We start from the raw sequence: 24,573 nt of genomic DNA, 5'->3' as shown, positions 1-24,573 counted from the left end.
GCAGGGACCAGTAATGGATTTGGCACTTGGGGGCGAGGGGGGGGGAAGGAATACCACAAAAATAATAATATTGCTGATGCCGAGCTATTCCTTTTAAAGACAAATACAGAGGCAGTTAATTTTGCTTTCGGAAGGCGTCATGCTACTTTAATCGACTTTCCTACGAGAGTTATTTCTGTTCTTTTGAAGGGAAGGCTCAGCTATTTCTTAGCTGTGTTAGCCCAGGGCACGGCGTAATTATTTCATGCGAGGAACTGCAGAGAAAGTGAGAAACCCATTACTCGCTGCTACAGCTACGGCCCATTCTGTATTTCCAGAGGCATTTAGAGAGAGTGTTTACGGGGGGGGGGGGGGGTGGAAGAGGAAGCAAAAGAAGTGGGGGGTAAAGGAATTTAAACAAGAGCTAAATTTTGTGACTTCACAATTAAAACAAAACTAAACCCCAAACAAATAAGAAAGAAACAAAACCAAAGGAAAGGAAAGTATTCGGCTACAATAAATTGAGTACTATGTACAGGCATTTCACAGGCTCTTTTCCCCACTATTACTGGTATCCCCTGTTATCCGTCCGTGGTGAGAGGAAGGAAGCGCTGCGCGGTTTCAGTCTACACGTCCTACTTATCAGTGGGTCTCGGAGACGCGGCGGGAGCGGCCGCGGCGGAGCCGCTGCTGCCGCCCGCGCCCCCGGGGCGCCGCCGGAGAGGGAGGAGGTGGGTGGCGGCCGCGGCGCGGCCTCCCTGCCGGGGCCGCGGGGGCGAGGGCGGTGCGAGGGGCGGCTCGGGGCGGGGGTCAGTGCGCTAACCGCGGAGGAGTTATTGTGCAAAAGACGGCGGTGCCGGCGGGCGGGGGCCGCGCCTAGCTGTGCGAGTAGAAGCCGTAGTAGCCGATGTCCTTGGCGCAGGTCTTTTCGCAGTCCCGCTGGGTGAGCACCTCGCTCTTGAGGGGCGAGGAGCTCTCGGACACGGGGGTGTCCGCGGGGGAGATCCGCCTCCGTTTGGCCTGCTCGTAAATCCCAGAATCGGTGGAGTCGATGGACTTAATGGAGGACGGTGTCTCGATCCAGCTGGAGTCGGACAAATCTTTGGGCTTGGAGTCCTCGGCGCCCGGCAAGGGGGACCGCTCGGGGGCCAGGCTCTCCGCCTCCTCCCCCAGGTAGGGGTTGCCGGCGGCCATGCGCGCCGCCGCCGCGCTGTTGGGCCAGCAGGACAGCACGGAGCCCGACTTGCTGCAGTACTGCGGGGGGCTGCGCGCCCCCCAGCCCGACGGGTCGGCGTAGTAGCCCAGCGGCCGCCCCGCGCAGCCGGCCGCCTGCAGCGGCAGCGCCTTGACGCCGGCCGCCGCGTAGGAGAGCAGCGTGGCCGCGTTGCCGGCGAAGTCGGTGGCCGTGTCGTAGGCGGAGGCGGCGAAGTCGAGGCGGTTGTTGGCGGGGGCGACGAACCAGCGCTGCGGGGAGGGCGCCCCCGGGTCCTCGGCTTGCTGTGGGGAGAGCAGCCCGTTGGTGTGGGGCACGCTGCGGTCGGCGCCGGGCCCCGGGCCGGCTCCTGCCCCGGGGTGGAAGCGGGACTTGGCGTAGTTACTCACGAACTGGTCCTGGAGGAAGGAGCCTGCCATGGCGTAGCGGGCCCCGGGCACGATCTGCGAGCGGGGCGAGTCGTTGGGGGACGGCGTCAGCCGGTCCATGTCGCAGCCCGTGTAGATCCTGCCAAAGACAAGGGCGGAGAGCTGGGTGCCGCGGCCGGGCGGGCGGGACGCGCCGCTGCCGCCCCAGCCGGGCCGGGCCGGGCCGCCGGGAGCCCGGCGCTGGGAGCGCGGCGGGCCTTAGCGCGGGGGGCACCGAAAGCGGCTCTGCCGCAGCCAGCCGGGGTGCCACGGGCTGCGCTTGCCGGAGACCCGCATCGCGGCGGCTTTCCTGGGTGTCTCGGGGAATCCGGCGCTCTGACACATTGACCGGTCCCCTCAGAAGCGCAACAGGCAGCGCGGCCACTTGCAGCGAGCAGCGTGAATGGCAGGCTACGGAATTATATCGGCTGTTTAACACTTATTATTGGGAGTCATAGACGAACCATCAACATTTTACCGAGTTTAAATTAAGCTAATCTTTAAACACCTACTGTAGGAAATGTAAAACCAGACGCAACTAGTGTTCCCTGCGTGGCCTATATATAATTCTCCCATGCTGGGCTGCAATTTGCGATTATAAAAACTTTAATGGATGAATAACTACTATCTGTATTTAATTCAGGCTAAAACTGTGCTTTAATTAACCCTCCACGCCTCCTGGAATTTCTTATCCAAAATAAACTTGGCCCTTAAACAAATTCAACGTGCTAGACAACATCGAAGCTCCCCCTCCCCCCGTCTCCTTTAAAGTGACGCCCTATAAAGTTTTTCCTATTAAAAAGGGAAGAGCACTCGGCGCTGGGGGTGAAGGCCACGGAGCCCGTGCAGAGGCCGCGCACTGGCTCGCGGAGCCGGCGGGGCAGCGCGGAGGCGCGGGTGCCCCGGGGGCTCCGCACAGCGCCGGCGGCTGCAGCAGCGGCCGCCTGCCCGCGGTCGCCCCCCGCGCTCGGGGCCGGGGGCCGCTGCTCGGCCCCTCTCGCGCCGCCTCAGGCCGCGGCGTCGTTTCCAGCCTGGCACTGAAACCCCGCTGCGGGGCCGCTGCGCTGCGGCTGGAGCAGAGCGAGACCTGGGCAGGCGCTGAAGCTCCGCGCGGGCTTGCGCGCCCTGGGAGCGCTGCGGCGGAGGCCGCGGCCTGCGCGGAGGGGGAGCGAGTTTCCTCGCCCGAAGCCGCCGCCCCGGGCTGCGGAGCTGGAGCTGGAGCGGGCGGCGGGGCCGGCGAGCCCCAGCGCCGCGCCCCCGCGCTGCCCGGTGCCCCGCGGACCGGGCGGGCGCTGCCGGGCGGCCCTGCCCCGGCGGGGGGAGCCGGGGTGCCGGGGCGCCCAGCCGCTGCGGCCGGGCCGGGGGGGCGAACCCACCTCGTGGACCCGGGGCGCACGAGCAGAGGCAGCAGAGGGGCGAGCCGCGATGCAAACTTCGAGTCTTTAGCTCCACCCAGAAGGGGGGGAAAAATATCCAGCCCCAGGGAAGAACACAACGAGACGAAGAAATTTTCCGCCGGGCACCAGGGGCTGCGGAGCCCGGGGCTGCTCAGACGGGGCCGGTTGCCCAGCGCCCCAGCCCGCACTCGACGGGAGCCCCAGCGCGCAGATGAGTAGACGGAAACTTGGAAACGGGCGCAGAGACAAACGGCAGGGAAAACCAACAAGAAACCGTCACAGGCGCCAACGCGAGCTCCGGGCGCAGGTGCGCGGAGCGGCCCCCAAGCGCGCAGGCTGCGCGGCGCCGCCGCCGGCCCCGCGGAGAGCGGCCGTCCGGGAGCAGGAGCCTGCGCGGTGCAGCGGCCCCTCCGCTGCCGCCCCCGTCGGGGCAGCTTGCGGGGCCTCCTTCCCTCCCGCAGGGCTCTAAAAAAGCCCGACATGACGCACGGCAGTTTGAAATGAGCCCAGTCCGCGCCTTAAAGCCCCCTGCTTTGACATGCGTGCGCGGCCGGCAGAAGGGTAATAAAAATACGGTTTACTTACGTGTCGTAATTGTCTCGGAAGCCTTTTGCGAAAGGGTTGTGGTCTATTTTCAACTGTGTGATCTGGGGAGACAGAGGGCCGGAATGCACGTTGTGAAAGCACGAAAAATACACGCGAGCACAGCCAAGGCATTTTGTAAAGGACCATGCAGTATTCCAGTCGATCAAACTGCCTCTCTTTGAAACGTGGAAAACAAAGCTTTAGCATGCTTTTAGAGATCAAAGTCGACTTGTTAGATTTACTTTAATCCCCCCCAATTGCTATAAAAATTATTTATCCCAACGTTTTCAGAAGTGTCATTATTCATGTTGCATGGTTATGAATACATTTAAACCCCGAAATGAGGGGAAAGCGTACCGCAAAACGGCAGCTAAGAGTTTGCATTTGCATCTAGCAAAGCAATTAAAGCGAAAATGTGGACCAAGCATATGTCATTTGAAAGAAGAAGGGGGCACAAGCCTAGAGCAAAAACGACATCTCTCCAAAACACAGCCGTGCATTAACGAGGTTTTAATTTTAGGAAGTTGTTTCATCACCCCCAGTGCAGTCAATGAGGTTGTTAATTGACTTTTGCAGATTTAACGGTTAAGCTCTACCAGCTATCTGAGCTGTTCCCGACAGGGAGATAAGAGCCGAGGATAAACACGGGGCTCTAGGTTTAGCGGCATAAGCGCCGGCAGAATGCCTGCCTGGCCCCTCCGGGAAGCTGCCGGCTCGGCAGGGAGCAGCGCGCTCGGGGGGGCCCGGCCGCCCTCACCGGGGAGACGCGAGAGAGCGCGGACGTCCGCAGCGCGCAGATCGCGCCGAGGGTCTGGGACCCGCGAGCCTCGGCGGCTGCAAAACGGCGCCGCGAGGCCGGGCAGAGGCAGCCCCGGCCGGCGCAGAACCGCGGCGCGGAGCGAGGGGCCGCGCCCGGAGGAGACCAGGGAGCTCTTTACATCGGTGTTTTGGTAGGCGGTGACCGCTATGAACTGGGTCTCGGGGAAGGTGAAGGTCTGCACTCGGCCCGGCTGGTTGGTGTCCTCCGTCCCGTCTTCGTTCACCTCCACCACATGCAAGCGGGGCTGGTATTTGTGTAGGGACTGCAAAACCACCATCTGTCGGGCAGAGAAAAGGGAGGAAGGAAGGAGGAGGGGGCCGGGGAAAGGAGAGGGGATTAGAGCGAGGCGGACGGCAGCGCGGAGCGAGCCGCCGCCGCGGGACCCGCCGCCGCCTCCCGCGCGGTGCGGCTTCCCCGCGACACCGCGCAGCGGGGCGACACCGGGCAGGGCGCTTAGCGCCGGCAGCGCCCTTAGCGAAACGAACCAGGGGGCTTTTTTCTCCCTCCTCCCCGTTTTTTTTCACCTAACAACGCGATCTAAGGAAATACAGATCCGACCGAAGACTGCAGGATTTTGCCCAAAGCAATAAAAAGGAGGGTCGCGGAGCACCTGCCTTCCTCGCACTGACCTGCCCGTTGTTGTTTGATGCTCCTTTATTGTTTGTAAGTTTTAGCTTCCCGAAGGAGATTTCCTGACGCATCCAGTGGGCACCCGTGTTGGGGGAGTCGGGGTGCATGTACACACGGTTTCCTAAACAAAACAACAAAAAACACCACCACATCACACTTCACCCGCGTAACCCGGTTCTGCCACTGCAGCAGAGCACGGGGTCTAAGGACCCCATTAAAGTTAGCAGCATTTTACTGCCGAAACTCCCTCCATTTTAGCCGAGCAGGATTAAAACAGCATTTTCCGAACATCTTTTACTCTCTCCTTCACCCCTCCTTTTTTTTTTTTTTTTAAAAAAAAAAAAGCATCATTGGCCCATTCTCGTTTAAGAAGTCGCCTGAGCCAGTCCACAAAGGCTTTAATTAATCATTCTCACCTACATATGTGTCGGGAAAAGTGTTAATTGGAGGAACTTGCCTTGTACATTGGTGTCCGCCTTGCCGCAAGGAACCCATTTGCCTCCCTGAAATCTCCAGTGGTTGGGATCCGCCAAAATTACATCCACAAAAATATTGTAATGAGCCGTGGGATCGAGACCAGAAATATTAAAACTTAGGAAAGGGAACATGCGCCTATTAAAAAGAGAAAAGAAAGAAAGAAATGCACCACCGGCGGCACACACGCAGAGGACCCAGCCCGCTGTGCCTTATCCTCAGGGCGCCTAGCAGCCACCGGGAAAAAATGCGGAGAACCTCCCTCCCCGCAGCGTCGGGCTCTCCGTGGGGAAGGGGCGAGGGCAGCGGCCGGGGACCCTCCGGGGGGCAGCGGGCGCTGCCCGCCAGGCCCCGGCCCCGGCGCGGGGGCCCCGGCGCGGCCCCGCGGCTCCCCCGGGGCGGCGGCGGCGGCGGCGCCCGGCGGCTCGGCCCCGGCCCCGGCTCGGGTCGGCGCGCTGCCTTACCTGCCCTGCTTGGTGATGATCATCTCCGTCTGGTGCCGGTGAAATTTCAGCCAGAGTGGCCTGTTGCACAGGTAGACCTGAGCCTTGCCGGGGACGAGCCCCGGCTGCGTGGAGGAGAACTGGTAGAAAGGTGCCCCCTGGTAGGAATGGCCATACTGCTGGGGGTAGGGGTAGCCCGCCGCGGGGTAGCCTTGCGGAGAAGAGTTGGACAGGAGGCTGTTATAAGCGCCGTTGGTGATCACAGGATGGTGAGCCATGTAGCGGCTGGGGCTGGCGATGGAGAAGGCTGGGTGAGCAGGTCCATGCTGGCTGGGGTAAGGGAACATGGTACCAGGAGCAGAGGCAGCAGACTGGGGCTGGCTGGACTGAGACAGCAGATAGCGATCTGCAGCAGATCCATCGAAACTGTGACGAAGCTCAGAGACCCCGTCCAAGACGGGAGAGAGTTTATTTCTCTGGACGTCCCCTGGTGTGTCCTTGGAGTCAGGAAAATTGTCTGTATCTGACTGATTCGTCATCCCCCTGGTAATTTTTTTCAAAGGTGAACTTCTCTCCAGGTTGTCAGTGGTCGAGATAATGGGATGATCATGCAAGGCAAGCTCAGATCCGCCTGCATGTGGGTAACTGCTGCTCACATTGAGAAATTTCTTGGAGAGCATGATAGAGGGAGAAAGACAATGCTCCAGCTGCATAGCTCTAGCACCACAGGAATAACCCTTCAGTCCCTGGTTCTGGAAGGGCTCCTCAGTATCAGAAGCTAGACATCCTGGGACCCTCACTAGACAGAAAGCACTTCATCCACCAAATGCTTCCCAAACGTTTGATTTACTTTTTTTTTTTTTTTTTTTTTTTTTCCCTGGGAGAAGAGATTGGCCAATTGACACTATGCAGCAATCAGGAAAGACTCACTTTTGATCTTGCTGCTTGTGGAGAGGATGAAACGGCTCCTGCCATTGGTTAACCGCTGACAGTAATTTAATTAGATAGACATTAATTAGGATAATCACCTGGCTCCTGGTCGCGACGATCATGGCAAATTGAAGGAGATGATTTTATTGTGAGATAGAAGGAAGGCGAGGGGGGAAGGGAGGTGTGTGTTTGCTATAAGAGCTCATTATTACGTGACCTTTCCAGCGTTTTTTTGTTACGACTATGGCTGGAAAATAGAGCCGAAGCCCTGCGTTTCCCTGAAGGCTGCGTGCGCGCCCCTCCGCGCAGCAGAGGCGAGAGCGAGCGCGGGGTCTCCAGGCTCCCCGCGGGGCAGCGCGGAGCACCGCGGGAGGCCTCGCCTCGGCGGCGCGCAACACCGCTCCGCGCCCGCGCACATCCCCCTCCCGCCGCCGCCGCGCCCGCTCCGCTCCGCTCCGCTCCGCTGCGGGGGGGACGCGGCCGCCCGTCCCCGTTCACGTCCGGGCCGGCTGCCCGCGCTCGCCGGCGCCGCGTCTCCTCTCGTCTAAGTTCTGCAATAATCATAAGCCGCAGCGGCGGAGCGCCCTAATGTATCGGCCGCGCCGTTCACGGCTGCTTCGGTAAATAAATATTTCATGCGGCTGCTGTGATGCCGGCGATGACCAGCAGAACACCGCGGACGGCGCCCCTCTGCCCCGCCGGCTCCGCGTTTCTTTGCGCTCGGTGCCTGCGCGGGCAGGGGGCAGCGTTTGCGACAGACGGGCCCCAGGCGGCCCCTGCCCCCGCGGCGCCCTCCCGGGCAGGGCCCCAGGCCGCAGCAGAGCAGCCCAGACCGACCGCTGCGGAGCCGCGGCCCGCCCGACCCGCGGCGTGTGCGCCGGAGCCGCGGGCCGAACCCCGCGCGGAGCAGGGCAGCCCGGCTGGGGCGGGGGCGAGGCCCGCGCCCCTCCGCGCAGCGCAGCCCCGGCCCGGCGGGGAAGCAGCCGGCGGTCCCCGCGCCGGCGAGCTCCGCGCTGATTGACGGCAGGACCCTCCGCGGGGCGCAGATCCGCCAGAGGAGTGCAGGGGAATTGCGTGTCCCCCTGCCTCTCCCTCGCCTCCCGCATCAGCGTCCTCGGTTTTCCTTTCCCAGGCAAGCCCGTGAGTTTTAACAGCACCGGTTTTTGCCTGGGGAGGAGCTCTCTCCCTTCATTTTCCTTAATATTTTCCCCTTTAGCTGCTTGGAGTTCAGGTGTTTTGCGGATCACATCTCTTTCGCGTTGACACCAGCAGCCCACTTCAAACTCGGCTGACGGCTCACGCAGCCGGAGCAGCCCGTGCAAAACCAAACCCGACACGGACTCGGCTGAAGCCAGGCTGAACTTTGCAAACTACCTGCGTCGGGCTGGGAGCCAGCTCGGTTTTCCGAAGCGCTATTTCCACACTTCAGATCTCACGGCAATCTAGGATTTTTTTCTGTTGCTTAACAGTGATCTAGTGCAGCTATCTGGCGTTTCGTGGAAGCCTGTCATGCACGCTCTCTGCAAAGAAATTATTCTAATAATCCTTTATGAAGCAAAAAGCGAGCCCAAGTTTGCTGTTTTACTCGCAGTCTGTTGGTACCGTACATGCACCCTCCCACAACATACCTTCTTTCCACGCTAAAAAAATAGTTTTATCAACAGCAGTATTAACTACTGTTTCTGACACTTGTTTCGCTAGCATTTCCACCCTTGCACTCCCCTGCTTGAAACTGATTGAAAGATAATGGATTTAGATATAGAGGCAGGAGATGGGTCAAAACACAGATAAACACTGGGAAACGCTGCCCTAAATTACCCAGCTAAACCCATATACACGCAGAGCTGCAATGAATTCAGTGGTATACTGCCAATCACATGGAAGTGTTAATATATGCCAAAAACCTTCAGCGTGCACAACTCCTAAACCGGTATAAGAGGTGGATGCGCAGTGGCAGGTGGTGGTATAGAATTGTCACAGAACAGAGGAGAGAGGCTCGCTAATACAATATGCCAGTGCTGCATGCTGACAGGTGACGAGGGTCAAGCTGTTAATGAAGGTCTGCTCTGCTGCGGTGGAGGCTCAGAAGGTAGCTGCCTGCGAACCTCTTTCTTCTTCCAAGATGCTACAGGGGCTGCTGTTTTTCAGGTTACTGCATGCATGCACGCCTCCAAGCGCTCCATCTCCTAAAACACTGGGCAAAAAGGAAGAAAGATGCTCCAAACCGCAGCCTTGTGGTTATTCACGGCAACATCTTTGTGAAGGGAAAATCGTGCATCCAAGTCAAGCTGAGCAATGGACAGAGCGCAGAATACCACAGCCCATGCTGCAGATCTGCTTCTCCCACAGCTTGCCTTCAGCTAGCCCCTGCAAAACGGAGATTTGTCAAAACTAATTCAGAAGGTGCAAGACTTGCTGAGTTGGCTCCTGCTTACCCTGGCCTTTCATGCATTGCAATACGCTGCAGCATTGCAACAGCTTCTCTTGTTCTGCGATGCCACGTGACCTAAGACATGCCAAACTACATGTCCACCTCACACCACCACGTGTGCATGTGTTATCTAGAGGCAATGAAGCTCTGCTGGAAGACAAGGCCCAGGTGCAGTCCCCCAGCTGTTGCCCCGTCTCGCCCCAGGATGCAGGTGTACCACACTCCAGGTAGTTGCGAGGCCCGAGTACAAACCTTGCTCACCAGTGACGTGGTTTTCAGTGCAAGTTGCCAGAAAGCACTTCCACTTTACATGTAGCTTATTAAACAAGTGTGGCTTATGTCTCCACTTTCCCTGTGGCATATTCTATGGCCCACTAAGGGGCAGGAGAAAGATCATAAGGAGGGCAGCTGAAGCAATCTGCATTTGTTTCCCTCTGAAGTAAATGCATGCTAAGTATACTTTGAGATAGTTATTTGAAACTAGTAAATTGGCCTAAATATGAAATTCTGAACAAAAGGAAAATGTTTGAATTTTAATGAACAATAAGCAGAAAATTACTGGACACAATGTGGAAAAGAAAGACAAAGTTTTATGGAGTATTTTTCACTATGCAAACAAATCAAATCATTTAAAAATCATCTTTAACAAAAAGAGATGTATGTGGCAGTTTTCAAATATTCACCTGCCTCAATTAGAGCAGTTGATTCAAAAATTTTTGTAGTTAAACAAAATACTGTGCATGAACAGAAAGAACACTTAATCAGACTGAAGAATCAAATCAGCCTAACTACCATCCAGTACTTAAGGTTTGGGAGAGTGATTGGTTTTTTTGGTTACTTGGCTTTGTCTGCTTAAAACTCAACAATCAACCCACCTACCTTCCTGTGTTTCCCTCTCTAGTCAGTGGAAAGGGTTTTAAATGTCACATTCCAGCTGGGACTCTTTTATATATATATATATGGACATCTCATACACCTTCCCTCCTGTCAGGCCTACTTTCAAAGTATAATCTTCTGATAATCCAGAACAGCCTCTGCTATTTTTTAATGTTTATTCTTGGAATATTGCTATTTATGACCCTGCTTGTGATAGCATTGTGCAGTTTGGTTATCAGCATAGCTGAATTCGTTTTCTTAAGGTCAATTGTTTTCTGTTGATATTATGGCTTGAACAATATTGAAAGGGAGCTGTCATAGCAATTTTCAGGTTTTTTTTTAAATGTCCTCTGAACTCAGTGCTTCTACAAATTTTTTGTGTCAGTAAGAGTATTTAGTAATCAATGGGAAGCAAATATAATCTGAGGATTTTTGCTGTCCTACTAATTAATATCTCAGTAGTTTTATAGTGGGTGGAAAAGTCGGACTTTACCTGCACAGCTTTTTCCTACACTGTTGATTTCTCCCAACTTTCACAAAAGAAGGCCTTCCAGAACTTAAAACAGGTTTGTAAATGTATTTTTATTATGTTGCAACAATCAAAATATATATGTACTACTGATTTCTCCCTCCCCCTGCCCCATATTAAATGAAAGTGTAATACATTTTGCCTACGACGTGTTCTTGAATTGCTTTGGAATCTGTAAAGACCCTGACATAAAGAAACTGAAGCAACGGCACAATTAGAGACTGAAGGTGTTATTGAGCTGCACTTACATTGCAAATGAAGTCAGATGTCTCCGTTTAATCAAATACAGCTTCAACAGTCTCCGGTTTGTAAGTATTCAAAACAATAAACAAATATACACAGAAAACATCACAAACAGTAAATTGGTTATTTAAATACAACTGTATCCAACATAGCAGCTAAACACTGGACAATGTTTGAGGTCATCAGCACATCCACATGCTCTTCTAAATGACGTTTGGGGTCCTGAAATACAAAGTATGCCATGAGACCAATGACTAAAACATATCACTGAAGGATTTCATATATTTCAGTTCTATTTGAGAAGACGGTGAATTAAGGAACATAGGCTAGTGAAGCTCCCAGGTTTATCTAACTAACCTGGCAAATGACTGAATTTCCATGAATAAGATTTTATTAGTCCTTACTGTCATTCAGAGAAGTTAAGAATAGGTTTAGGAAGTAAATTTCTATCCAGCATCTGAAGAGAAACCATGACAGCTCTGAGATCTACAGGATGGCACAAAACATTTGGAATGGTCTCCCCAGTGTTGGTAAAGCTCTTATTAATTTCAACTATCCAAAATTTCTCTGTCTGCTGGCAGTCTCAAAATTAAGAAGTCAGGTCCATTAAAACCAGGAAAAAAATAAACAAGGCAATTTGGCCAAGCTGGTACTACTTTAATGTACTACTTAAATGTACACCAAAATATACGCCACGAAGGTTTACAGGCTGATATACCCATATAGTAAATTATTTTAATAAAGCCATATAACATATTTTAATAAAATTTTAGATGAAATCCTGATTTTATGCAGATCAATGAGTATTTTAGTATGTGCCTCAATGAGGCAAATATTTTAATCCTAGTTCTGGTACGGTGCAACATGTTTTCAGATCTTGTAGAGATTTGCGTTCTAATCCTGTAAAGACTCAAACAATCTAACACATAGTTTTTGAATAGTCTTATTAACTGCAAGAAGATTAACATATTTATTCCCCTCGAAAATGAAAAAAAAGCCTAATAATATATTCAAATGTTCTGCAAAACTGAATGCTAAGCCTGAACGACATTTTGAAAATACACATCCCCACACACTATTACTCAATTGATGTGGGCATTTTTGTTCATTTGCAAAGAATAATAAGATTATTTCTGGTTATAAATTTAACCATAAACATAATTTTTTTTCAAAATTGCATTTAAGTAATTAATCTCCAATAAATACTGAAAAATTAACAGGCACATTTCAGAAAAATCTCTAAATTTTATTGTTGCATTTGGAACTCTTTATCAGAAAAAAACTTTTAAGAAGAAAAAAGATCAAAATAAAGATTTTTTCCACATATGCATAATGATTTAAATGACAAATGAAGCTTAGGTTCTATTTGAGATAAGTCATAACCCTTAAAAATATAACCCTTCCTACATGTTTTATTATATATTTATGTATGTGTAGGTGTGCACTAACGCACACACACACACATATATATAAATTTGTGTGTGTGTGTGTGTGTGTGTGTGTATATATATATATACACACACACACACAAATTTTTTTATATATATATATATATATATATATATATATATACATATATATGTATAATACAGATTTTTTTGGCCATTGTTCTGAATGCTGCAGAAATACATGAGTGACTGAACAATACTACAGACACATTTTGACATACCTGCTAGAAGCTGACATGTAGGAGCAATCCAGAGTCCTTTAAATTCTTCTAGTACTACTAACAAATACAATAAATGCTGGTCCTTTAAGGACTTATCGGATGTTTTTAAAGCTATTTCTTGTTTCCATTGCCATTCTTAAATTTTGAAGACAATCTCTTACCAATTTGATTTCTGTCCTCCTCTCCCCTACCACAGTACATTTCCTCAATGTTCAGATTAAAATCAAATGCAAAAATAGTTTTCTGTCAAGTTCTCTATAAGGATACTGTAGCCTGATATTGCAACAAATAGATTGGATTGAATAGGTGTTTTCAATTTCAGATATGGTCCTAAACTGTTTTTCTTCAACATCAATACAAACTACTGCAGCTTACTTGCGTACTGGAGCTACGCATGCATCCACAGTGTGATCATGAACTGAGTGCAGAGGTGAGCTGGCTCTTCAGCCATGGTAATTCATAAATCATCTCCATGCCTTTTTGTTTGTTTGTTTAAGTCTCCATGGTTTTGGCCTCTCCATAACACTAAAACAGACTTAGATATTGTTATGTCTCTCCTTGGAGGGAGAAAAAAGGAAAATCTACCATATCTGAATAGTACTCCTCAGCACGTAACACAAATGCATGCAGAACATGACTTGCAGGTATTCTGCAGATTACCTAAAGTCAAAAGCCAATTGCTCCTGACACAACAATATTCAGCAAAAATAAATTATTTGCAGAGTTGAGAATATCTTGTACATAAAACTAAAATCACCTATGTACATGTAAGGAAATTAATATTTAGAATGAACCAAGCTTATCATTCCACCTCACTCTAATTCATCGCACCTCACCTGCTTGCCAACATTTTTTATTGCCAGCTGTTCAGGTGTCATCTTATCTTCTTCTTCAACAGCCTGTGAAAGAAACACAGAAAAGGTCAGTGTTTCAGAATTCGTTTACTTTTTCCCCAAGCCACAAGATTCTTAAAATATAATTCTCTCTCTCTCTCGCTTCTCTCTCAAAAAAAAAAAAAAAAAAAAAATCAAACAGCAACACATTTCAGAAAGTCAAAAGGAAAGGTACTTCAGCTTTTCAGCAGACGTGGTTTTAATTACTAAGTGTTAGTGCAAAAGATCAAGGGGAACACTCATGAATGGTTTTATTGTCAGATAAGCAAGCTGTATTCACCAAACTGTTTTAACTAAAAGTTTTAAATGATGGGTATTGATAGTTAAAGATAGTTAAAGCAGTAATGCAAAAATAAAAATATTGTTACCCACGTTGTTCCAACTATTGGAGGTTTGATCCTCAGTAAGTCTTTATGTACTATTTAGTTCAAGTTACCTATTTTAATATATTTTTATAATGTTCTGTTGTCTTCAAATATAGCATCTGTATAAAGTAAATCTGCTTATTTACCTAGTAAATGCAATATTGATATAGTTGTTTTAAGAGCAAGAAGCTAAAAAATAACACTTTTATAATATCAACACACTACTTACAGAGTGCTTGTTGAGATCTAGTATTTATGAACAAAAATTTTTTAAGTGCTAGTATTAAAACAGTACAAATAACTGTGATTCCTCTTTCTTACAAAAGCAACATTTTCTTTATCTAAAAGAACATGGAATTAGGTTCTGCAATGTGTAAGTGTCTATCCGTCTATCTAATGGAATGCTATGCATAGACCTTTATTCTACTATGCTGAAGTCTAGTCAAGTAGTCCTTGACTGCAGAAATGAAGAATACAATCAATTGTCTATTTTGAGCTACAGGAGCTGTACATTCTCTTGGCAAAGTGTAAATACAAAATTGATGTGATTATTTCCATTTTAAAGCTAAACATATAATTAAACACTTTGCTAGTTTAGATTGGGGGAAAAAAAGATTGAAGAGGTATTCTGGTACTTCAAAAAAGTTAATAGACAACTTCACAGAGAAGTGATACATAGTTGATTAGTAACTCAGGAACACAGTCTCCACAAGGCCACTACTGCCACACGTGTGCCTAGTTTAATCAAACCCAGTCCCCTGAAAAACTCTTTGCTGAAAACAGATCATACAAAACAGTATAGAATTCCTAATCCTGAAAACTGATATGATAATAAGCACTAAGATCCAAAAGAGTTCCTGAAATGACTGTTTAATTTCTAGTCTAGTCCTTTACAAGTCATTGTGAATAAGGTTTGTGACAATCAGCTTTTTACTTCAGAAATTAAGTAAAAAATTCCTTCTCTTCATAAACAGTTGCAATTATACTGTTGTTATGGAATATGAGTACCTTGTTATAATTCTTAGCTAATTCCAACATCTCCTTCACTACTGTTTCATTGAGTTTGCAATGTTCGCTGTAATCCTGGAGTGTCAAACCTTCCATCCAGCTCTTCTTATGCAAATTTAGCAACATCTGCAAAATAAAAATGGCTTTAAACAGGCATCATAAAATACATTAATAATACTATGAAGATGTTTGTCAGAAAATATAAAGAAGTAAGAACGTAATGAAAAATTACTGAACTTGCAATCTTTAAATACGGCAAACATAATAATCAAATATTCTTTTAGAGCAGACCATAGATTTTTTTGTAAGCTAAGATCAAACTTTTTGAGGCCTGAATATGAAAATGAGGCATAAAAAACAGGGTTAAATTTAGTTTGATGGGAATACTTAGGTTTTGCTTCCATTTTTTGTGTTTTTGCTGTAGATTGAGAAAGCACAATTGCATTGTAAAAGAAACAACAGGAAGGTAAATACTCTAGCTGCCAAATGGACAATAGTTGAGCTTCTGGCCTCTGTCAAAGTTGAAAAATATTTTAATGCTTTGATTAAACACACAAGGAAGATATTAGGCTTCACTGATGAACCTGAACTATACGCAAGCAGCTGTTAAAGTTGTGAAGTGCACTTCTATAGCAAATGAAAGAAGACTTGTGTTTGTCTGACGAAACAGCCCTAAAAACAACATGATAAAACAAAGTCGATTTTTTTTTATGGTGATAAACACAGGGACTATTAGAACAATACGAAGTTTTTTACTTGACACTGAGGATACTCTTGAAAAGGTGAAGACATAACTATAAAGGCAATTTCATGATTTTCATACTTAAAGAAAGCATATTCCACAGATGATCTGCACACACAAGGACTGTACGGAGGATTCTTTCAGCAAACAGTTTCAGTTTGCCTCCAATTTGTAAACATTTACTACAGAAGCCTTTGAGAACCCATAAACCCTGTAATTGATATTACCTGAATAAAAGCAACTTTTTAATTTTATATACTTCTCCCCCCAAAATGTGGCTTTGCATCACATGAACTGAGTTAAAAAGTTTTTGTCACGCAATTTATACTAGCAAGATCTTAGCAACACACGAAATCAGTTGTAGGCAAGCTGCACATGGATAGCTTAGCTAGGCTATCTAGATTTTGAATTACGGTTTTGTGTGATAGGCTCCTCATCTATGAAGGACACAAGGCATGTACTCTTCTTATTATAAATGGAGTTAACAGACCATCACATGAGAAGTTTTTGAAATACAAACCTGCTTTATCAGAGATTTGTGGAGATACTTGCTACCTCACAGATTCAAGTTCTTAGTCAAAATTACTCAGTGCCTTCCATTTACATAATGTAAAACCATTAAACCAAATACGCACTTGGAACTTCAGAAAAGATTGGATTGGCCAAACTGTTGTGTTTTAATGAAAACAACCTCTGGACACTTCAAAAGCATCTCCTGAGGTAGCTGGTTTTGTTGAATCAGTTTCTGTATACAGATGAGCAAACGCTCCTGAGGAGCGCCGAGGTCTTGGCAGTGTGATTCTGTCCTAAAAAGGGCTATGAATTTCACAATTTTTTCTCAAATCCCTGATTTGCATATATATTCTTCCATGATTCAAAGCTGTTTTTCTTTTCATTACTTCTATCCCCCTAGAAGTCAAAGCTAAGTGAGAAAACTATTCTGACCTGTGCATCATCAATTCCAACTGTGAGATCAACGTGTAACTGTAATGAAGCCATGAGTACGCACAGGCATAACTGAGAACAGAGTCTGGCTTTTCAAGCCTTAATTTCAGTAGATGATAAATAAGCTTTATTTCTTTTTAATTTGGCTGGTTGAGATTGTAAAGTTAGAGGATTTTACTTGTAATATGAGGAAATTTGATATTAAAGGTGGCACTCAGTGAACAGTATTTTTCCTGTAAGTGTACAAAGTTAAGTAGGACATCACTACCTCCTGAGAGTAGATGAAGTCTTGGGGAGCTCCATTCATACCACATGGAAGCACTTTCTGTTGAAATGATTATAAGCCAATGATTATCGCCAATAAAAACCTGAGATGCCTTTGTTGGACAATTCCATTTTGTAAAATAGTCTTTTAGCTTCAGGAATTCCAGCCTGTAACTGCAAACCTAATGCAGCTAGTATGGCTTTCAGCTGCACCACTGAGAACCTGAAACTTTGCACAAACCTATTAAGTGTTCTCAGCATAAGGACTTTCCAGCACTGTACAACCATTTCTAACAACAAAGAACTTCGTAAAACATTTGGACAAAAATGCTGTCAAAATACTTATATGATTATTAGAACGTGTTTTGGGGAGGTTTCATCATCATCATTGTATATGTAAGTGCTTTCTGGAAGAGAAGTCATCTACTCCAGAAGACGTAAAATGCTTGCTAAAAGTATCAGCAATTAAAATCACAATATTGCCACAACTCTTAAACAGTCCTATAGTGTTTTTTGTACTCTAAATAAAAACTAAAATAATTACCTTCTGTTCTAGTTCATTCTTCCTGTAGTTGATGGTGATGGAATAGTAATGTCTGTTTAGTCCATGAATTAGTGCCTGTAAGATTCATGGGGAAATTTGCATAAAAATTACCCACCATTGAAATAATGAAATATTAGAAGGAAGAGTTCATTTAAAAGATAGCCATCTTCAAATACACTTAAAGAAACAGAGACTGTTGGTACGTATGAAGTCAATACACCCTCTTTTAATTCTCTCTTCCAATGTTTATGAACTAAATCGTACTTTCTACTTCTAAAATAAAAGGTTCATGCACATAGTAATAACCATCATAAGAAAAAATGAAAACCACTTGCAAACTTTCGACCAATACATAAATACAAACATATTTCTCTCAAATCTTTCTTCTCTCCATACATTTGGGTATCACTTGTAACAGTAAGAGCCTGATATTTAATACGAATAAAGGAATGCTTGCTATTTATTTACAGCCACTACCATTCTAAGTTTATTTTCTGAGCTATAATACAGTGAGAATAGCTGAAATGGTGATGAAACATTTCAGCTATTAGTTAGACTATGCGCATCAAGTTCATCTTAGATATTAAAGTTTTTGCATTTAAAGAAAGAAAAAAAAAAGAAAAAAGAACCTTTTCTCATTACAATTATGCCTTTTTCAGATTCGTCCTTAAACTTGCATATCGCAATCTGAGTGACTTAGATTAGCCTCTCAGACAGTGTAAAGGTAAGTGACACCTTTATGCACATATTACTCGTGTAGCGGCATTACACAAAAATTTATGTTCAAAATTTGTGACTTAAGTATGAGTTGGATTAAGATTCAAGGGTTTTTATTTTAAGAAAATTCTATAATAAATGCTCATCACAACTAAAGTCTGTTTTCAAATAAAACTTTACATTGTGAAGTATATATTTAGAAATATGAGATATGTTTCTTCAACTATGGTAAGTCATGCTTAAACTATGTATAATTACTGGTAAATATTTTCTACATTTCAATCATGCCACCTATTTATGTTTAAATATATTCTGTGGAGCTATCGGGAGTGAACATGTATTTGCATCTTTTGCAACTTAATATTTCAGCATTCCAAATTTACCTTTATAAAAGCTGAAAATGTTCTCATACGTACATTTTAAACAGATTTATTTTGTGAACACTCATATACAAACCTGCAAAATTACTTAAATGGTTACATTTACAAGAACCAACAGTTATGTATAATCATTACTTGTGCCACTGATTATAATAAAGTTGTGTTTTACAACTTTATTATCAATAAAGTAATTTATGGCTGAGGTTACACGTAATAAGTAGTTTCCATTGAAATTTTCTTACCCTGCTCAAGGTTTTTTTTAAAAACTCAGTTGTAGATATCAATAGAGTTTAAAAAAACCTCCTAGAATACATGAATATTTGACAAATTGATCTTGCCTTCCCCTCTCTCTTTCCTCCCCTCTTCCCAAATCACTCTTTTAAAGAGTAGACAAATGTGAAAAGTGAACAACTGTTCTGCTTCAAACCTGAACTGTAGTTTAACCTCTAGAACAGATTAAATTGAAACCTATAAAATAAACACTTGCTCTGCATTTTAAGGCAAGCCTTATTCTTTAAAGTGTTTTGTTTCAAATGGAAATCATCATTTCAGCATGCATTACAATTCGGATACACAAGCAAAGAGCAAGCAAAAGAGCTGCTGATAAAGGAAAACAAGAAAGAATCTGGAATGAAGTCAAGCCACATACTATTCTTATCTCTGAGATGTTAAAGACTATCTTAAAACCATTATGAAAAAAAGAAATGGAAATTTTAACCCAGCTGAAATCAATATCGAGGTTGCTACTGACCTCAGCTGGGTCAGAATTTTACTCATGACTTTAGAATAAAAGCAGGATCCCTTGCACTGATCCCTTGCAGGAAAAAAAATGGATCTTAAGAACAGAATATCATTTTAAACTATGATTTTTAGCATAACAGTGAAATTTGCAACAGCTTACTGCCAACTTGCAAAAAATCAGCAACACAAACAAAAAATACCCACTCAAACAACACAAACCCCAAACTCCCTTGACCAAAACATGCTGTGCTGTAGTGACAGAGAGCAGTAAAACTGAGACAATATTTAATGTGTAGTTAAAAACAAAAGCAAAAAACTGAACTTGAATAATACTATAGAGGTTTAAAAGGGAGGTCATTACACACAGTCCAGAAAAGCCCAGTAGTACAGTCTCCTGATATACGCAAGCGTGGGCTTGCCTGTTTCCAATCAAGACTATTAGCTTGTTATTTCATACTCATTATACTTTGCAGCTTTCACCAATGCAAAAATCAAAAGCAAACCACACCAATCTTTTCAAGCAGACACTGCTTTATGTGCCTGAATATTTTTGCTAGTGTCTTTATAAAAAGAGGTTTCAATACATATGTAATAAAAAGAAACTGATGTTTTGCAAGATAGGGGTATGGTGATCTAGTAACTCTCAAAGGATAGGTCTCTCATAGCAGAAGTTTACCCCCTATTTTCAGTTCTACTATGGCTAGTGCACTCTTTTTCTAGGATGCTTATCTAGCAAATATTACTTTTACTGCTCAAGTAATGGATTATAAAAGAAGCAATTAGGTTTCATGGCTGCAAGTATAGGTGCCTTTTAGAAGTTATAGTAAGGGGAGAAAGTTTTCAAGGCAGGGGAAAAAGCAAGGGGACACACTGAGGTAGAAGAATGATACAGATAAAAGTATTAAATCACTCCAGGGGGTACTTGCTTTGGAACAAAAGCTATTTCTCAAATCAAAGGTTTGCTTCATTGGAGACTAACATTTTTGCCTTAGTAGTTAAACAGTCAACTTCAGAAATCAAACTTTAAACATTTAAGTTTTACGAATGCCTGCAAAGCAGTATTGGACAACAGACTGAAAGGAAATAGATTAGAGCTGAAACAATCAATTAAATGCCCTATTGATCCATCGGACTCATTTTTCAGCAAATTATTGTGCTGTTACTATCAAAATCAGAGATGAACTATTTAAGACACAGCAGAAGCTTAAATCTAAATTACTTCAGCAAAAAGCTATATAAGCATGCAGCAGAAAGAGACAAGACTGTTAATGAAAAAAGTACCCTTTCCTTGATTGGCTTTAGAATAATTTATCTTTAGGAAAGCTGAGACATGTTAATAGAAGCACTTGTCTTTAAAACAGCCATACTGAAAAGGGATACTCTTTCACCTATCTTGTATCACATGGTATGAATCAATTGTCACTTTAAAAGTTTTTATTTCCATAAATCTGTACTTTAACCTTTGCAGTATACACTTAAATATGCATTCACGCTTATCTAATTTAGGGCTCAAATTTAAACTCTTCACATATATAACTCTGTTGATGAATCACACCAATTTTAAATGCATGCACAAAAATGTTACACAGAGAACAACAAACAATTTGTAGCTTACTGTTTGTAGGTACCTTTCCCCAGAACTGCTGAATAAATCTCAAAATTTACATATACTATCAATGCTGGGTTTACCTGGATAGATGGCTTGTTTAAATGACCCAGATTTGAAGTTGTTTGTCTTGGTTCATGTCCCAAGACCATCATATTAGCATTGATCAATCTGAAGGCATCAATAACAACCTGTAAAAACAAGATGTCAAGTCAATTCTTTTTAGAAAATGCAAGTAATAGCGCCAAGCAATAGTGGACAAGGCACAATCAACTCTCATCTGTTTTTGGCCTTTATCCAGAAAATCATTTAATTATAATATTAATAAAAAAAGAGCCTCCTGCTGGCTGTGCTATCAGCACACTACACTACCTTGGACTGTAAGGTGACACCGATTATTACTTTTTTCCATGGAGCTTTAATTTTTATATGCATGGTATTATCATATAACATTGAATTTTTAACTACACTTACTAGAAGCTTCAAAGGTATGCATATGTTTGTCAGCTAAATTTTATTCAATCAAAATGAATGGCAGAGAGAGACTAAAACTGAAAGTGAGCACAAGCTAAGGGACTGAGTCTAAAGCCCAGTCCTGTCACATCAATTATACTACCACAATACTTGAAATGACAACAAAATTATAGCCAGCAAGGAACTTGCCCCATGTATTCCCTTCTAGTCAGATGCTTTTTGCTTCTTGTGACTATGAAAGGGTCTATAAACTGTCTGATGGATTAAAAAGTCCTTGTCAGTGTCATGTTCAGGAGTAAAAAAGGGAGTAGAAGAAAACCAAGGTCATTTATGATTTAAAGGAACACAGTAGGTAGTATTCAGTGCTATTTCATCGCAAATAAAAAATAAAAAAGCAAAACCATCACTATTTTCTGTTCATCCTCTGCTGCATTTGTCTATGAAAATCTTTGGAAAGAGTACTTCATGGCCCCATACAATAAAATAATCACCTATCCAACACCTGTGTGAGGCGAGATAGAACTGAGACCATCTCAACAGTGCCCTCAAAACTACCCTTAGCGGGTAGTCATCATTACAGATTTGTAACTACAAGATAACCTTCCTCATTTAGGCTCCAGTCTTTGGACCGGACCTGGACACAGACAGACTTGTACATCCACAGAAAGACTTGCAAGTGCACCTTGCAGACAACTTGCCTGCATATGTTTGAAGAGCTCTTCCAGTTCTTTAAACTACATAGTTTAAATACCATTTTTAGCAGCTTTTACTACAATCTTTTTTATTCTCTTGCCCTCCGTACTACGTGTTGGGCAACAAGAGGTAAATTTGTAATGACTACTTTGATACTTTGAGACTTGAACCAAAATCTTTTGTCTTGAACAAGTAAGGAATCAACTGTTGTCCATTACAGAAACAGTCTGCAAACACAGTGACGTTGCGTTTCTCTCCTTATTCTAATATTTTCCTCTCAATTTACACAAATACTAATAACTAAATGCATATTCAATTTATTAGGAGCACAGTGCAAATACCGAGATCACTCATGGGAAAGTAAAATTACCTGGCAAGTATTAATAACAAAATAAATATTTAACCAAACTGTAAACTGAAAATGCCTAATAACTCATCACCTGTTGTATTTTCTTTTTAGACCCAACTGTTTCAGTCATGCTGAGTGCCTGAATACCAGCACGGCCTACAGGGTGGTTGCTCTGCTGATTAGCCAGACCCTTGCGCATACCTCATGTCTTAAACCAGCATGCAGGAAACATGCCGAAAATTCTTCTCTTTTATTAAAACATTAGGTTATGACCCAATTAAATTCAGATGACACAGTGACAAATTCATACTGAATAATAATAAAAACAAAACACAATTTGGATTTATTATGCAGAAGTATAAATATAACGTGTTATATTAACACTACAAAAAAAGGAATTGCATTCAAAAAGAACCTAATTCTCAGAAAAAACTGAAACAGTTTCTGTATATCTACATTTTCATGGTTGTAACATAAAATAATCGTAATTATTCCTTTACCATCATCAGATTTTTCTCTATCTCAAAACATTTATGGCAAGCTTTTCTCCATATCCCTTATCAATGTTCCATTTGAACCAGATGCTCTAATTTATGAACACCTGCAAATGCCCAACCATAACAAACAGACAGTATAAATTAAAAAGTCAAGCAAGGCAAAAAAATTCCACACTACAGGTCTCCAGAGACTAGCTAGATGGTGGGGATGGGAAGGAAAAATCAAGCAAATAAATATTTACCCTGTGGAGCAAGAAACATTAGCTTGGCAGTATACCATAACCACAAGGAGCTTCATCATCACTTAACTTACTAATGGCCATGCTGCTAGATTTGAGTTTAAATGACAGCTTTCCTAGATAATGTTTAGCTTATCCAAGACTGAACAGCATTTGCAAGAAAGGATTTGTTTTGATACTTGAGCTAGCGAAAATAAAAAGCAAAAAACCAAAAAGACTGAACACATTAAACTTGGTTTTGATAATATATTCAACATTTCAGTTGGTGTTCTCGTGGTTGTGTTTGGATGAATTTCACCACAAAATACCTTAGAGAATTAGTCGCTAAAATATTTTAGAATGACTCTGAGTATCGATCGAGCCTCTGCATCCTGCCCAGAAGTAGTTTCCCGTGTGTGCCAGGCACTACCTGCAGGCAGGAGAACGGCCAGGTCTGTCTTCCTGAAGAAGTGAAATACAAATATTTCCTAAGTTGAACAAACAGCAATCTAACAGAAGATGCTATGAAATATTAAAATCACAATTATTAATTATTTACAAAGCATAAAATTGCAATTTTACCATCTCGAAAGGATGCAAAAAGTATGCATCTCAATGATATTTTTCTTCTTAGTTCCACTATGACGACCAATGGTAACTACATACTTTAACTACACTAAGATTAAAGGAATTCACTGCTATCACTATAGCAACCGTCTTAAAGAAACTAACATGCTCAACAACCTGCAGGCTAAATTTAGATCTAATACGCAATAAAAGCATAAATACAACAATATATCCTACATATGCATTTCTATGAAATATAATTGCTTTTTGCATAGTGAGAACAAATCAGTTCCTCCTTTAGAGGATCATATCAAAATAAATAGACTCATTAATGTCCAGTGTACTAATGAGCAATGGGTGAACTAGGTGTTAATTATGCCACAGTAAGATTCAAGAAAAAAGTCCTGGTGAGCACTTGGATGTGTCTACAAGCTGAAATCTCTTCTCTATGTTTGTGTATTTTGAAGTACAGCATGATGCAATCAGATGGCAGCAACATGGTCACTTTGTATTTTACAACAGAAACTTTAGAGACAGTATTTTGAACAAAGAACCTCGAAGGATTAATTAAAACGAGAGCAAAAATGCTCAATTATTTAGATTTTCTAAGACATCAGTATTTCTCATCTAAGGATTTAAGTTTTCATTGCATTTCAATTGTCTCATGTCTCTTGTGCTGTCTTAGCAAAAACTACAGTTTCTACATTTCATTACCTTTCTGTAAAGGCATAAGACAGTTAAACAACGGTCTATGGTAGTAGGATATTTTCCAGATTACAAAGGTAGGAACTAAAAAAAAAAAAGCCCTTCCATAGTGCAACTCTTTCACCACTTTGACCATTTAATTTTTCCTAGTACAAATGTCTTCAGACTTTTCAGAGGTCGTTTCAACAGCAGACAGCTTATAACAAAACCATTAGCAGTTTGGCTAGCTTAAGGAAACC

The 24,573-nt window shown here is 44.0% G+C and overlaps 2 protein-coding genes across 2 annotated transcripts in view; both read right to left on the bottom strand.

The window, feature by feature from the left end:
• Window positions 1–731: 731 nt before the first annotated feature.
• On the bottom strand, window positions 732–7,153 carry TBR1 (T-box brain transcription factor 1). Its single transcript, XM_026123537.2, has 6 exons — window positions 5,970–7,153; window positions 5,489–5,643; window positions 5,031–5,152; window positions 4,520–4,678; window positions 3,582–3,643; window positions 732–1,699 (listed from the first exon to the last, which is right to left on the bottom strand). The coding sequence occupies exons 1-6, from the start codon at window positions 6,659–6,661 to the stop codon at window positions 856–858; spliced, it is 2,034 nt and encodes a 677-aa protein (XP_025979322.1). The 5' UTR covers window positions 6,662–7,153; the 3' UTR covers window positions 732–855.
• A 3,595-nt stretch (window positions 7,154–10,748) lies between these two features.
• PSMD14 (proteasome 26S subunit, non-ATPase 14) overlaps window positions 10,749–24,573 on the bottom strand; it is a 50,818-nt gene continuing 36,993 nt past the window's right edge. Inside the window, exons 8-12 of the mRNA XM_064514848.1 lie at window positions 20,915–21,022; window positions 17,388–17,462; window positions 14,893–15,018; window positions 13,463–13,525; window positions 10,749–11,179 (exon numbers count right to left, since the gene is read on the bottom strand). Of these exons, the coding sequence (XP_064370918.1) occupies window positions 11,081–11,179; window positions 13,463–13,525; window positions 14,893–15,018; window positions 17,388–17,462; window positions 20,915–21,022 (471 nt within the window). The 3' untranslated portion in view covers window positions 10,749–11,080. The remainder of the gene's footprint in view (window positions 11,180–13,462; window positions 13,526–14,892; window positions 15,019–17,387; window positions 17,463–20,914; window positions 21,023–24,573) is intronic.

Source organism: Dromaius novaehollandiae, chromosome 7 (genome assembly GCF_036370855.1).
Source record: "Dromaius novaehollandiae isolate bDroNov1 chromosome 7, bDroNov1.hap1, whole genome shotgun sequence".
Classification (NCBI taxonomy): Eukaryota; Metazoa; Chordata; class Aves; order Casuariiformes; family Dromaiidae; genus Dromaius; species Dromaius novaehollandiae.
Note: the sequence above shows the minus strand (reverse complement) of the source record. Positions and strands in the feature narration are given on the sequence as shown.